Source organism: Narcine bancroftii, chromosome 3 (genome assembly GCF_036971445.1).
Source record: "Narcine bancroftii isolate sNarBan1 chromosome 3, sNarBan1.hap1, whole genome shotgun sequence".
Lineage (NCBI taxonomy): Eukaryota > Metazoa > Chordata > Chondrichthyes > Torpediniformes > Narcinidae > Narcine > Narcine bancroftii.
In genome coordinates this window covers 232,287,177-232,303,220 of record NC_091471.1, presented here as the reverse complement: position 1 = coordinate 232,303,220, position 16,044 = coordinate 232,287,177, and the positions used below count along the sequence as shown (strand labels likewise).

The 16,044-nt window shown below is 54.1% G+C and overlaps 1 protein-coding gene across 1 annotated transcript in view; it reads right to left on the bottom strand.

The window, feature by feature from the left end:
• The window catches only part of LOC138756775 (integrin alpha-D-like), a 49,941-nt gene extending 33,960 nt beyond the window's left edge, over positions 1–15,981 (bottom strand). The window contains exons 1-11 of the mRNA XM_069923162.1: positions 15,960–15,981; positions 15,819–15,924; positions 13,128–13,222; positions 11,988–12,120; positions 11,379–11,470; positions 10,728–10,783; positions 10,324–10,438; positions 9,538–9,665; positions 8,530–8,678; positions 2,812–2,965; positions 242–389 (exon numbers count right to left, since the gene is read on the bottom strand). Of these exons, the coding sequence (XP_069779263.1) occupies positions 242–389; positions 2,812–2,965; positions 8,530–8,678; positions 9,538–9,665; positions 10,324–10,438; positions 10,728–10,783; positions 11,379–11,470; positions 11,988–12,120; positions 13,128–13,222; positions 15,819–15,924; positions 15,960–15,981 (1,198 nt within the window). The remainder of the gene's footprint in view (positions 1–241; positions 390–2,811; positions 2,966–8,529; positions 8,679–9,537; positions 9,666–10,323; positions 10,439–10,727; positions 10,784–11,378; positions 11,471–11,987; positions 12,121–13,127; positions 13,223–15,818; positions 15,925–15,959) is intronic.
• Positions 15,982–16,044: the final 63 nt, after the last annotated feature.

Below are 16,044 nucleotides of genomic sequence, written 5' to 3'. Positions count from 1 at the left end.
GGACGGTTAGTTGAGAGTGAGGGGTCGGTGAGGGGTGGGTGGCGTCGGTGAGGAGGGAGGGAGTTGATGGTGAGGATGGAAGGGAGAGATGGTGAGAAGGGAGGGAGGGGATGGTTAGGATGTAGGGAGGGTGGTCAGTGTAAAGGGATGGGAAAGGCGGTGAGGAAGGAGGGAGGGGGTGGTGAGGAGGAAGGGAGGGGACAGTGCGAAGGGGGGGAGGGAGTGTCCGTATCCCCCTCACCTTCGATCTTGTACATCTTGGTCTTGAGATCGTTGAATATGGAGTTCAGTTCATTGTAGTTCTTGACCTGAATCAGGTATGCGGGGGATGAGGCGATGGTCTGCAACTCCCGCAGCGCCTGGCTGCCGTTGGTGAAGGCACTGCCCACCTGAAGAGACAGAGGACGTCACTCCCGCCCCAGACACAGAGACAGGGACCACAGGAACTGAACACAATATTCCACCGATTGATAGGATAATTACGAAGGCCTGTGGGACCCTGGGCTTCGTGAGTCAGGGGAATGAGGTCATTTTACAAATCTACAAATCTCTGGTGATACCTCTCTTTGAGAATTGTGTTCATTTCTGGTCACCTCATTACTGGAAGGATGGGGAAGCTACGTTAGGGAGGGGGCTTCCACAGTGATGTTGCCTGGTTTGGAGAATGAGTCTTTATGAGGCAAGGTTCACAGAGCTGGGACTTTTCTCTTTGGAGCATAGAAGGACGAGAGGAGACTTGATAGAGGTCAACAAGATTCTGAGAGGCATCGATAGGGTGGACGGTCAGCGCTAGTTTCCCAAGGCAGGACAGCTAACACCAGTAGACGTGTGTACAAAGTGGAGGGTGGGAAGTTTAGGGGGAAGAGGTTTTGCAGAGTTGTGGGGGGCCTGGGATGCCTTATCAAGGGGGGGAGGGTGGTGGAGGCTGGAACATCACGGGGCATTTAAGGGAACCTTTTATCTGCCCCATCCCACTGACCTGCACCCAGTCTGTATCTCTCCCATCCATGTACTTGTCCAAATTCCTCTTAAATGTTAAAACTGAGCCCGGATCCACCCCTTCAGATCATTCCACATCCCCACCCCTCTCTCTGTGTGAAGAAATTCCCCCTAATCCTTTCCCCTTTCACCCCTAACCCATGTCCTCTGGTTTGGATCTCACCCACCCTCAGTGGGAGAAGCCGACCTATATTTACTCTGTCTGTCCCCCTCATCATTTTAAATAAAATCTTCCCTCATTCTTCTACACTCCAGGGAATAAAGTCTGAACCCGTCCTAAGCACCTCTGCTTCCCCAGGAGTTGGCGGAGGTTCTGTACAACCCCTGGCAAATTTCTACCCAGGCGCGGAGGAGAGCGGGCTGACCGGCTGCATCACGGGCTGGACGGGGACACCGATACCCCCCAACTCACCCACTCCCCGAGCGGAAAGTCCTGCAAAAGGCAGTAGATGCAGCCCAGGAACCTCATGGGCGAAACGCTCCCCGCCGTCGAGAACACCCGGGGTGGGGGTGGACTACTGGCTTTGGAGGACAACAGTGATCATCGAAGAGAAGACCCACTGCTGTCAGGAGAGAGGTGCAGGGCCCACAGGACTTGCCCTGCCAGGTTCAGGGACAGCAGCTCCCCCACCACCATCAGACCCCTTGATGACAAACTCCATCAGCGGCTTGTTTACGGACTGGGACACGTGCACTTCATTGGTTTTCCTTGTGCTCTCTGTTTTGCAGTCAGTTTGTTTACATTCGTTACCTGTTCACGGTTCTTTTATGTGTTGACGTACACATTATGTCCCATTTATTTTTGGCATGGCCCAGTGAGTGGGAATTCTGCCACGCCCACAGGGAGAAAGGAATTTTAGGGCTGGATGTGATATCGTGCCCTGACAATAAATCTGAACTCTCTTTAACCATTCCCTGCCATCCATCAGATCACAATCCAAAGAGACAAAAGCCTTCTGCATGACCCGTCGAGCCATTTCTGCCGCTCCACCCCTGAGTGGAGCCGTTCTCGCCTCCTGCTCCAAGTTCTGGCCTTCCCCCCACCCACCACCTCCCTCGATCCCCTGACTGACCAATCTCCCCTTCCCCCACCCGGTGGCTGCGAACTCCACACATCCCTCCAGCTAAAGAAATGTCCCCTCGTCTCATTCTAAGACCATGGCCCACCACCCCCCCCAGACCTGGACTCGCCCTCCAAGGGGGGGGAAACATTTTATTCACGTCGACCCTGCCTTCGAAGTGCCTGACGAGATCCCCTTTTGTTCTTCTCTCCCCCGGCAAGTACAGCTCAGGAGCCAGTAAATGCCCCTGCATTCCAGGAATCACATCTGTACTCTTGCCAATAAGTCCCTGAAATCTGGGCAACATCCTTGTAAATCTTCCCTGCCCTCTCTCTATCTTACTGATCTCCTTCCTGAAGTTCGGTGTCCAAAACTACACATAATTGGGCTTTGTACAACTTTACAGTAACGTAACAACTCCATTACTCAATACGTTGATTTATGAAGGCCAATGTGCCAAAAGTCTTCTTTACAACCCTTGTGCTTTCTCTCTCTCTGGTCTCCAGCGCTCTGAGTCATGAACAACTCCTCAGTGCCCTGTGCACGTCCGACCTGGGTTTGCCTTTCCAAAATCCTAATAGCGTCTGTCCCCCTCCTGGATTTAAACGCCTCTGTCAAATCACCCCTCATTCTTTGACACTCCAGGGAATAAATTCCAGGACTGCGTGCCTGTTCACCACTTCAGCGGGTCCCATTAGACGCACGGAGAAGCCTGGCACCACCCCAGCACTGCGTCACACCCAGGACTCACCCCAATGGCACAGCGGGTGATGCCTCTCTCCTCGGCCCGACGGATGACATGGGTCAGATTCAGGTCCCCATTAGAGATCGCGCCGTCCGTGATGACAATGAGGAGCTGGGAGGAGCCATGACGGGAACCTGCTTCCTCGGTGAAGACGTGGTTTCTGTGTCGAATGGTGGGGGGGGCGGGGGTGGAGAAGGTCCTTCAGAGGGGTGCTGGGTCAAGGGGTGGAATACCCCTTCCCAAACACAGACCCGTCCCCCGATCCATCCCGTCTTTCACACACACCTTCACAGAGCCCTTCCCAAATGAAGACCCATTCCCCTACAGCATCCCATTTCTTAAACACCCCTTCCGCAATGCAGACTAATCCCCCTGCACCATCCTGTCTCTCCCACACCCCTTCCCCAACGCACACCCGATCCCCTACACCATCCATTCTCTTACACACCCCTTCCCCAACGTAGACACTTCCCCTATACCATCCCGTCTCTCACACACCCCTGCCCAAAGGAAGACATGTCCCCCTACACAATCCCATCTCACAAACACACCCCTTCCCCAACACAGACCCATCCCCTACACAATCCCATCTCTCACACTCCACTTCAACCATGCAGAATCGTTCCCCTACACCAACCCGTCTCTCACACACCCTTTCCCCAGTGAAGACCCGCCCCCCTACACCATCCCCTCTTTCACACACCTTCCCCAAAGCAGACCCATCCCCCCACACCATCCCATGTCTCACACATAATTTCCCCAGTGAAGACCCGCCCCCTACACAATCCCATCTCTCACTCCTCTTCCCCAACAGAGAATCGTCCCCCTAAACCATCCTGTCTCCCTTACACACCTTCCTAAATGAAAACCCATCTCCCTACAAATCCCGTCTCTCACACAACCCTTCCCCAACACACATCCGTTCCGCTACACAATCCAATCTCTCACACTCCCCTTCCCCAACGCAGACTCATCCCCCTACACCATCCCATGTCTCACACACCCCATCAGCAATGCTGAACCGCCCCCCTACACAATCCCACTTCTCAAGCACACATTGCCCAACATAGACCAATCCCCTTACACCATCCATACTCTCACACACCCCTTCCCCAACACAGACCCATCACTCTGCACCATCCTGTCTCTAACACACCCTTCCCCAACGTAGACCGGTCCCCCTACAGCATCCTGTCTCTCACACACCCCTTCCCCAATGCAGTGCCGTTCCCCTACACCATTCCGTGTCTCATACGCTCGTTCCCCAACACAGACCCATCTGGCGACACCCTGCCTTCAATCACACACACCTTCTCCACCGCACACAGTCCCCCTATCCATCCCATCTCTTACACAAACCTTCGCCAGCGCAGAATCGCCCCGCTACACCATCCCGTCTCTCACACATCCCATCCACAACGCTGAAGTGTACCCTACACCATCCCATCTCTCTCACACACCTTCCCCAACACAGACCAATCCCCCTATACCATCTCTTCTCTAACACACCCCTCCCCAAAGTAGACCGGTCCCCCAACACTATCCCATCCCTCACATACACCTTCCCCGACACTGACCCGTTCCCCAACACCATCTCATCTCTCACACACACCTTCCCCAACACCGACCCATCCCCCAACATCATCCCGTCTCTCGCACACCCTTTCCCTAACACACACTATCACCCTACACCTTTCCATCTCTCACACACCCCTTTACCAACGGAGACTCATCCCCCTACACCATCCCGTGTCTCATACGCTTATTCCCCAACGTAGACCCATCCACCTACAGCAGTCCATCTCTCAAACACCTCTTCCTCAACGCCAACCCATCTGCCAACACCCTGCCGTCAATCACACACACCTTCTCCAATGCGCACAGGTCCTCCTATCCATCCCGTCTCTCACAGAACGCTTCGCCATCGCAGAACCGCCCCGCTGCCACACCATCCTGTCTCTCACACAACCCTTCTGCAACGCAGACCTGTCCCCCTACACCATCCCATCTTTCAAATACACCTTCCCCAACACAGATCCGTCCCCTACACCATCCAATCTCTCGCAGACCCCTTCCACAAGGGAGACCCTTCCACCTACACCATTCCATCTCTCACACACACCTTCCCAAATGTAGACCCGCCCCTCAACACCATCCCGTCTTTCACACACACCTTCCCCAAAGCAGACCGATCCCCCTACATCATCCCATCTCTAAAACACCCCTTCCCAAATGTAGTGCTGTTCCCTTACACCATCCAATCTCTCAGAGCCCTTTCCAAACAGCATACCATTTCTCAAACACCCCTTCTGCAACGCACTCATCCCCCTGCACCATCCCGTCTATCCCACACCCTTTCCCCAACCACACCCGACACCCTACAGCATCCATTCTCTCACACCGCTTCCCCAATGCAGACCCGTCCCCCAACACCATCCCATCTCTCACAAGCCCCTTCCCAAACGAAGGCCTGACCCCTACACCATATTGTCTCTCACATACCCCTTCCCCAGCACAGACCTATTCCGCTACACAATCCCATCTCTCACTCCCCCCTTCCCCAACGCAGAACTGGCCCACTACACCTTCCTGTCTTTCACACACCCTTTCTCCAGTGAAGACCCATCCCCCTACACAAACCCATCCCTCACACACCCACTCCCTAACACAGTCCCGTTCCACTACACAATCCCATCTCACACTTCCCTTCCCCAATGCACACCCGTCCCCTTACACTATCCCGTCTCACACACACACCCCTTCCCCAATGCAGACCCATCACACTACACCATCCCATGTCTCACACACACTTTCCTCAACAAAGACCCACCCCCCTACACAATCTTGTCTCTCACACACCCCTTCCCCAACGCAGTGCCGTTCCCCTACACCATCCAATCTCTCACACACACTTTCCCCAATGCAGACCCATCCCCGACACCATCACGTGTCTCTCACACACCTTCCCAAATGAAGACCCGTCACCCAACACAATCCCTTTTCTCACACACCCCTTCTCCAACACAGACCTATTCCGCTAAAAAATCCCCTCTCCCACCCTCCCTTTCCACAATGCAGAACCGTCCCCCTACACCATCCCGTCTCTCCCACACACTTTCCAGAGTGAAGACCTGTCCCCCTACACAAACCCACACCCATTCCCCAACACAGAAACTATCCCTTAACAAATTTCCATCTCTCACACACCCCTTCACCAATGCAGACCTGTTCCGCTGCACAATCCCATCTCTCACACTCCCCTTCCCCAATGCAGAAACTTCCCCTACACCATCCCATCTCTCTCATGCACCCCTTCCCCAACGTAGACCCATCCCCCTACACCATCCCATGTCTCACACACAGTTTCCTCAACAAAGTCCCGTCCCCCTACATAATCCTATCTCTCACACAACCCTTCCCCAACACACTGCCATTTCCCTACACCATCCCGTGTCTCATACGCTCGTTCCCCAACACAGACCCATACCCCTCAAGCAGCTCATCTCTCATCGCCTCTTCCCCAATGCAAACCCGCCTGCCAACACGCTGCCGTCAATCACACACACCTTCTCCAATCTTCACAGGTCCTCCTATCCATCCCGTCTCTCACACACCCCATCCGCAAAGCCGAACCATCCCCTAAACCATCCCACCTCTCAAACACACATTCCCCAACACAGAAAAACCCCCTACACCATTCAGTCCCTCACACAGCCCTTCCCCAACACAGTCCCTTCCCCATAGACCATCTCGTCTCTATCACACCCTCCCCAACGTAGACCACTTCCCCTACACCACCCGTCTCTCTCACACCACTTCCCCAACACGGAACTGTCCCTCTGCACCATCTAGTCTCTAAAACACATCTTCCCAAATGAAGACCCATCCCCCTCCACAATCCCGTCTCTCTCACACACCCCTTCCCCAACATAGACCCGTTTCGCTACACAATCCCATCTCTCACACTTCCCATCCTAAACGCAGAACCGTCCATTACACTAACCCATCTCTCATACTCCATTTCCCCAACGCACACCCATCCCCTAACACTATCCCATCTCTCACACAACCTTTCCCCAACGCAGAGCCATCACCCTACACAACCCCGTCTCTCACTCATCCCTTGCACAAGGCAGATCCGCCCCCATACATAATTCCATCTCTCACACACCCCCTCCCAAACGTAGACCCTCCCCCCCAACACCATCCCATCTCTCACACACACCTTCCCCAAAGCAGACCCCGTCCCTCTACATCATCACATCTCTCACACACCCCTTCCCGAACACAGAACTGTCCCCCTACACCATCCTGTCTCTCACACACCCTTTCCCCAGTGAAGACCCATTCCCTACACAAACCCGTCCCTCACACACCTATTCCCTAACGCAGACACTATCCCCCTACATCATTTCGTCTCTCACACACCCCTTCACCAACACCGAACTGTTCTGCTACAGAATCTGATCTCTCACACTCCCCTTCCCCAATGCAGAAACGTCCCCTACACAATCCCATCTCTTACAACACAGACTTGTCCCCTACACCATCCCGTCTGTCACATAACCATTCCCCAATGCAGACCCATCCTCCTACAACATCCCATCTCTAAAACACCCTTTCCTCATGCAGACCCATCCTCCTACAATTTCCCATCTCTAAAACACCCTTTCCTCATGCTGACCCATCCCCTCCAGCATCCCATCTCTCAAACGCAGTGCCTTTCCGTACACCATCCAGTCTCTCACAGAGCCCTTTCCAAACGAAGACCCGTTCCCCTACAGCATACCATTTCTAAACACCCCTTCCGCAATGCAGACTCATCCCCCTGCACCATCCCGTCTCTCACACACCCCTTCCCAAATGAAGACCCGTTCCCCTACGCCATTCCATCTCCCACACACCCCTTCCCCAATGCAGATCCGTCCCCTACACCATCCCATCTCTCACACACCCCTTCCACAACGCAGACCCGTCTGCCGACACCATGCTGTCAATCACAAACACCTTTCCCAACATACACACGTCCCCCTACCCATCCTATATCTCACACAACCCTTCCCCAACGCAGACCCGTCTGCCAACACCATGCCGTCAATCACAAACACCTTCCCCAATGCACACACGTCCCCCTACCCATCCCATATCTCACACAACCCTTCCCCAATGCAGACCCGCTCCACTAGACCATCCCATCTCTCAGACATCCTATCCACAACGCAGACCCGTCCCAATACAGCACCCTATCTCTCAAACAACCCTTCCTAAATGAAGTCCCATCCACCTACAGCATCCCATCTATGCAGACCAGTCCCCCATACACATCCTGTCTTTCATACATCCCTTCCCCAACACAGACCTGTTCCTATACAGCATCCTATCTCTCAAACACCCCTTCCCCAATACACACCCATCCCGTCTCTCATATACTCCTTCCTCAACACAAGCCTGTCCCCCTACACCATCCCCACTCTCACACACCTGTTCCCAAAAGTAGACCTATACCCCTACACCAACCTGTCTCTCACTCAGCCCTTCCCAAATGAAGACCGGTTCCCCTACAACATCCCTTCTCTCACACACCCCTTCACCAACGCATACCTGTTCCGTTACACAATCCCATCTCTCACATTCCCCTTCCCCAACGCACAATCCTGGGGAGGGACACAGATGAAGCCCTCTCTCCCCCGTCCCTTCACACACTATTGGACTTGGAGTATTTACAGTGTCACATTGATCCCAGTTGCCGTGAACGTTGCACTTTCCATCAACTCGATTTGAGCCATGATTTCAGACAGTCTGTGGCGATTTTTTTGGAAGGTGTTAAAGTCCATTTCTATTTTCGTTTTCATCGAGTACTGAACGACTGCAAACTTTGGTAAAACAAATGGATGGGTGAACATCAGAGGCAGAGGAGGGAAAGGACATTATTCAAATCAGGCCGTGTGTCATCCCACTGCCACCCTCACTCCACACAGACCCGTATCAGTCCTCACTCTGATCCCACTGCCACCCTCACTCCCCACAGACCCGTATCAGTCCCCACTCTGATCCCACTGCCACCCTCACTCCACACAGACCCGTATCAGTCCCCACTCTGATCCCACTGCCACCCTCACTCCACACAGACCCGTATCAGTCCCCACTCTGATCCCACTGCCCCGCTCTCTCCCCACAGCCCCGTGTCAGTCCCCACACTGATCCCACTGCCCCACTCTCTCCCTATAGCCCCGTTTCAATCCCTACACTGATCCCACTGCCCCGCTCTCTCCCCACAGATTTATGTTGGTCCTTACCCTGTTCCCACTGCCCCGCTCTCTCCCCATAGCCCCGTATCGCTCCCCATACTAATCCCCCTGCTCCACTCTCTCTCCACAGCCCCGTGTCAGTCTCCACATTGATCCCACTGCCCCGCTTCTCTCTCCACAACCCCGTGTCAGTCTACAAACTGATCCCAACTGCTCCCTTCTCTCCCTACAGTCCCGTATTGGTTCACACTCATCCCACTGCCCTGCTCCCTCCCCACAGCCCTGTGTCCATCCCCACACTGATCCCACTGCCCCCCTCTCTCCCCACAGCCCTGTGGTGGTTTACGCACTGATCCCACTGCCCCTCTCTCTCCTCACAATCCTGTGTCTGTCCCCACAGTGATTCTTTCTCTACCCCACTCTGAGCTGTTCCAATCTACGCCGCTCTCCCCTCCCCCACCCCGTCCCACAATCTGCTGCCCACCTGCATGTTGTCATCTGCCTGCTGCATCATATTTAACATGAAATCTTTGTTTTTCTTGAGGTCACGTTTACTGAGACTGTTCGAACCATCAAATAGAAAAACTACGTCGACCAACTCAGCGATACATTCTGAGGGGAAGTGAGAGGGAGAGAGTGTGAGAGAGAACGAGAGAGAGATAGGGTTGGGGGAGGAGGTGAATAGAGAGGGAGGAGAGCTGTGGGTGAGGGAGAGGTAAAAAGAACTGGGGAGAGGGAAGTCAGAGGTGAACACAAAGGGGTGTGAGGGGGAAGGAGCAGGAGAGAAGGGGAATGAGGTTGAATGGGAGAGGGGGGGTGGTGATGAAAGGTTGAGAGAGTTAGGGAGAGGTGGGGAGAGAGGGAAAGTAGGGGGCAATGGAGGGAGGTGAGGGATGGGTGAGAGGAAGTGAGAGAAAAGGAGAAAGGGGGAAGAGAGAGAGGGTAGTGAGGGAGCAGTAGAGAGGTGGGGTGGGTGAAGGGGAGAGAGAGGGGGGGCCCAGGGGGAGAGAAAGGAGGAAAGATAAGAGAGGAAAGAGAGAGAGGGAGAGGGGAAAGAGGGGGTAGGACAGAGAGAGAGAGAGAGAGAGAGAGAGGGGGAGAGATGGGGAGGGGGAGAGAGATGGGGAGAGAAGGTGGAAGAGGGAGAGATGAAAGAGGGGTAAAGGTGGATGAGAGAGGGGGAGGGGAGGGGGGCATAGAGAGGGGGAAGAGAGGTGGAGGAGAGCAGTGAGAGGTTTCTCTCCCTCCCCCTCAAAACCCGAGCCCTCACCTTTCTCCTTGACATCCAGTTTCCTCCCTTCATGGGGAAAGTCGGTGTACCGGAAGCAGAATCCTGGCACCCAGGAGTTGTGAAGGCAATGCTGGACAGCGGTCGGATCACAGACCTGGAGAGGGAAGGACGTTCACCTCAAGGTGTCTGCCCCACCCTCCGGGGGTGATGCAGTGGGGTGGGGTGGGGGGTAAGGTAGGCATATCGAGGGACAGGGTGAGGGGTAGAGAGGGGAGGGTGCGCAGGAAGGGAGGAGGGGAATGGCAGGGAGGGCAAGTGGAGGATGTGGAAGGGAGTTGGAGGGTAGTAGGGTGGGCATGGAGGAGAGGAAGTGAAGGGAGGTCAGTGAAGGGATGGGAGGGGGAGTGGAGACAGGGAGGAAGATAGGGAGGGAACCAACTCACCACCACGTCTCTGCCCGACGAGCCGATGCTAAGCTGAGCGGAGACATTCATCATCCCTGCACATCCGGGAAAAGGGGCAGATCAACAACTACTGTATGCCCCGTCCCCAAATTCCAGGGAAGAGGTAGAGGGCCTCCTGCCCTCAGTTCCCCCTGGGAAAGTAAGGAAGAATGGGCCAATCAGCCTCCCAGCCCAGTTCCTTGTGGTGCAGAATGGAGGTATGGGCTGAATGGCCTCTCAACCCCAGCTCTCAGGGGATTTGTTTGGAAGGGTGGGCTGATCAGCATCCCGGCCCAGTTCTTCATTGGATAGGATAGAGGGATGGGTTGAAGAGCCTCATGATTCCCAGATAGTAGGGAAAGATTATCCAATCAGCCTCCCAGCCCCAGTTATCTATTGGGCAGGAGGAAGCAATGCGCCATATGAAACTTCGGCCCCAGTTCCCATTTGGATAGGTTGGCAGGATGGGATGAACAGCCTCACTACCAAGGATCCTGGTGTCATAGTGGGGAAGGATGGTTCGATTGGCCTCCAGGCCCGGTTTCCCATTGGGCAGGAGAGAGGGACACGGCAAACATCCTCACGGATGCCATATCCCAGTGGGATAGTAGGGAAGGGCAGGCTGACTGGCCTCTTGGACCCCAGACTCACCGGCAAGGCTGATGGCGGCACAGGTTTGGTTTCCCAGCATGCACCGGTACAGGGCGCCCGCTCCCTCGACATCTTGGCCACTCACTCCGAGCCTATGGGAGAGTGGTTAATCTTGACTTCGATCCAGAGGTGGCAAGGTGAAGGGAGGGGAAGGGGTGGTAGAGAGCAATGGGATTGTGAGGAGGAAGGGAACAATGAGGAGGGAGGGAGGGAGGGGATGGAGAAGAGGGAGGGAGGGGACAGTGAGGAGGGAGGGGCAGTGAGGAGTGAGGGGACAGTGAGGAGTGAGGGGATGGTGAGGAGGGAGGGGACAGTGAGGAGGGAGGGAGGGGATGGTGAGGAGGAAGGGAGGGGACAGTGAGGAGGGAGGGAGGGGATGGTGATGAGAGATTGAGGGGATGTTGAGGAGGGAGGGGACAGTGAGGAGGGAGGGAGAGGATGGTGATGAAGGAGGGGATGGTGATGAGGGGAGTACAGAGAGAGACAGGGTCGTCAAAAGCAAGGAAGTGTCACTACCTTGCGGGGAGGGGACCGGTTCAGCGAGAGAAGGGCCAAAGGGTCTCATTTCCATTCCCACCTTTTCCTCCCTCTCCTTATCCCCCTCCTCACCAGCCGTCCATTCCCTGTCCAAACTGGACCACCCTCTCCCCAAGGCGGGCACCATCCGCGGAGGCGAAGATCTCAGGCCTCGCTGTGTCAACATTGAATCCTCGCACAGCATCGAAGAAGAAGAAGATCACGGCTGAGGGTGTGGGGGCAATGAGTCAGAGAGTTAGCCAAAACACACTGCTCCCCACACCCACTGGCCTTCATAGAGCCCCCCCTCCCCCCAACCTCCACCCCTCCCCCCAACCTCCACCCCTCCCCCCAACCTCCACACCTCTCCCCGGAACAGGTCCCCTCAACCGTGGACCCTGGGGCAGCCAGAAGCAGAGACATGGCACTGTCCCGCAGGGTCCAACCTCCTGGTCTAGACTATATTAGCTCCCTGCAGGCTTTACATGGCCTGTTCCAAACAGAAAGACATACACGGTGAACGGTCAGGCACTGAGGAATGCGGTAGAACAGAGGGATTGGGGGATACAGAGACATAATTCCCTGAAAGTGGTGACACAGGTGGTCAGAGTTGTAAAGAAAACTTTTGGTACATTGGTCTTCATAAATTAAAGTATTGAGTACAGGAGTCGGGATGTTATGGTAAAGTTGTACAAGACATTGGTGAGGCCACATTTGGAGAATTGTGTCCAGTTTTGGTCACTGAACTACAGGAAAGATCTCAATGAGATAGAAAGATGCAGAGAAGATTTACGAGGATGTTGCCAGGACGTCAGGATCTGAGTTACAGGAAAAGGTTAAAAAAGTTGGGACTTTATTCCCTGGAGCTTAGAAAAATAAGGGGAGATTTGATCGAGGTATTTAAAATGATGAGGGGGATGGGCAGAGTAAATGGAGGTCAGCTTTTCCCACTGAGGGTGGGTGAGATCCAAACCAGAGGACACGGTTAAGGGTGAAAGGGGAGAGTTTTAGGGAGAACTTCTTCACACAGAGAGCGGTGGGGGTGTGGAACGAGCTGAAGGGGTGAATACAAGGTTGATTTATCGAAGATAAATGTCAACACGTCTCCCATACGGTCCTACACTCCCTTCACCCCACCACCCAATCCCATCTCCCCCCGCACCCGTCTGTGCCCATGGGAGCAGCGGGAAAACACTGAGGGGGTGGGTGTGGAGCGCTGTGGATGGGACTCACCGACAATCCCACTCATTCCCAGACCTGGGAAGGTCCGCGGACCAGCGACCAACAGATATCTGGGAGGCCAGCGGCTCGAGAACAATTGGCAGCTCCTGAGGGAGAAGAGACACTGAACTTCGAATCACAGGATCGGCCCTTTGGCGCATGAAACTGATCTGACCCTTGCAATCCTGCTGCAACACTCCCCACCGCTCACCTTGTCAGTTCCTGTACCCTGAGATCTCTCTGTTCTACAACACTCCCCACTGCTCAGCGTGTCGGTCCCTGTACCCCGAGGTCCCTCTGTTCTACAACACTCCCCACCGCTCACCTCGTCAGTCCCCGTACCCCGAGGTCCCTCTGTTCTACAATACACCCCACTGTTCACCATGTGGGTTCCCATACCTTAAGCTCTTCTCTTTGAGCAAAGGACAGTCCAGCACGAGAGGCCCTTCAGCCCACAATGTTGTGATAGCCAATGTAAACCTATACCACAATCTCACCATTACATCCCTCACACCTGCAACACTCAATTTTCTTGCATTCATGGGCCTGTGTAAAAGTACTTGACATGTCCCCTATTGTACCAGCCTCCACCATCACCCCCGCAAAGCCTCCCAGACATTCACCGCTCTCTGCGTAACTGGGAGACAGGCACTGGCAGACCACCCTCTCAGAAGCAACCTTTGCTCATCTACTCTGTCCACGCCTTTCAACGTTGAAAATGTTTCACTGAGACCCTCCCTCAATTGCAATGAGTGCAGGCCAAGAGCTCTTCATATGATAACCATTTCATTCCTGGAATCATCCTGGTGAACCGTGTCTGAACCCTCCCCCCACCCCCCCACCCCACCAATGTCAGCACGCTGTAAAACATTACAGCTCAGAGAAAGGGCCCATTGGTCCTTCTCGTCTGTGCCAAGCTATCATTGTGCCTCGTCTCACTGACCTGCACCCAGTCCATAGCCCTCCCACACCCCTCCCATCCATGGACCTGTCTGAATCTTTCTTCAATGTTAAAATTGAGCCCACATTCACCACCTCAGCTCATTCCACACCAACACCCCTCTCTATGTGGAAGAAGTTCCCCCTTAAACTTTTCCCCTTTCACCCTTAACCCGTGTCCTCTGGTTTGGATCTCACCCACCCTCAGTGGGAAAAGCCAACCTACAATTACTCTGTCCCTCTCATCATTTTAAACTCTTCAATCAAATCTCCCCTCATTCTTATACACTCCAGGGAATAAAGTCCCAACCTGTTTAACCTTTCCCTGTAACTTCCTGAGGAGTGCGGTAGAATAGAGGGATCTGGGGATACAGAGACATAATTCCCTGAAAGTGGAGTCACAGATGGACAGGGTTGTAAAGAGAGCTTTTGGCACATTGGCCTTCATAAATCAAAGTATTGAGTACAGGAGTTGGGATGTTATGGTAAAGTTGTACAAGACATTGATGAGGGGAAATTTGGAGCATTGTGTGCAGTTTTGGTCACCAAACTACAGGAAAGATCTCAATAAGATAGAAAGATGCAGAGAAGATTTACGAGGATGTTGCCAGGACGTCAGGATCTGAGTTACAGGGAAAGGTTATTCCCTGGAGCGTAGAAGAATGAGGGGAGATTTGATAGAGGTGTGTAAAATGATGAGGGGGACAGAGTAAATGTAGGTCGGCTTTCCCACTGAGGGTGGGTGAGATCCAAACCAGAGGACATGGGTTAAGGGTGAAAGGGGAAAAGTTTAGGGGGATCTCCTTCACACAGAGAGAGGAGTGGGAGTGAGTAGAGCTGAAGGGGTGAATATGGGCTCAGTTTTAACATTTAAGAGCAATTTGAACGGGTACGTGGATGGGAGGTGTACGGCTGGGTGGGACAAGGCAGAATAATGAGATGAAGGGGCCTGTTCTACAGGAGCAGAAACAGGCTATTCAGCCCATCTAGGCTGCCCCACCCCTAAGCTGACCCATTTCCCCACTTAGGCCCACTGCCCATTCTTCCCCATCAGACACCGCCCCCCATAACCTGTGATGCCTGGCTAATCGATCTCTGCCTTGAACACACCCAAAGTCCCGGCCTCCACAAGTGCCCGTGGCAACAAATTCCACAGATTTGCCGCCATCCGGCTGAAGAAATTCTTCTGCATCTCCTTTCTCAGCGGACACCCTTCTGTCCTGAGGGGGACAGAGTAATTGTAGGTTGGCTTTTCCCACTGAGGGTGGGTGAGATCCAAACCAGAGGGCACGGGTTAAGGGTGAAAGGGGAAAAGTTTGAGGGGGAACTTATTCCACATAGAGAGGGGTGGGGGTGTGGAATGAGCTGAGGTGTGAATGTGGGCTCAATTTTAACATTGAAAAAAGATTCAGACAGGTCCATGGATGGGAGGGGTGTGGGAGGGCTATGGACTGGGTGGGGTACAACCACCTATTCTGTCCAACGTTTGAAATGTTTCAATGTGATTCTACCCCCACCCCCCCCCCCCCACTTGTTCACCTAAATTCCAACTAATTCAGGCCAATAATGATAACCCAGAATCATCCTAGGGACACATCCCCACCCCACACCCAGAGTCCCATCCGACATCAGCTCATCCTCTCTTCAAGGCGAGCCCAAAACTGCAGGCAAATTGATCAAAGGAGAAAAGCCCTTGACACCAGGACGCAGACAGGCAACCATCACTCCCCCGGGTCCCTGTTCCCAACCCAGTCTGAGGCTCACCTTGCCATTCCTCCTTCAGGGATGCAGGAGCCCCAGAATGGGGTGTGGAAGGCAGCCGGAGGCTTGCTCGCTTCCTGTGATACGGCGCCTTGTGCTTCAGCAGAGCCTGTGGGGGGTTTGCAGATGGAGGTCAAGGTTGACCGCAGGCATGTGGCGGAGACATGGTGAACGGTGGGGGGGGGGGGGGGGTGGTTTGTAGAACACAGAGACGTTGGGGGTACGGGGA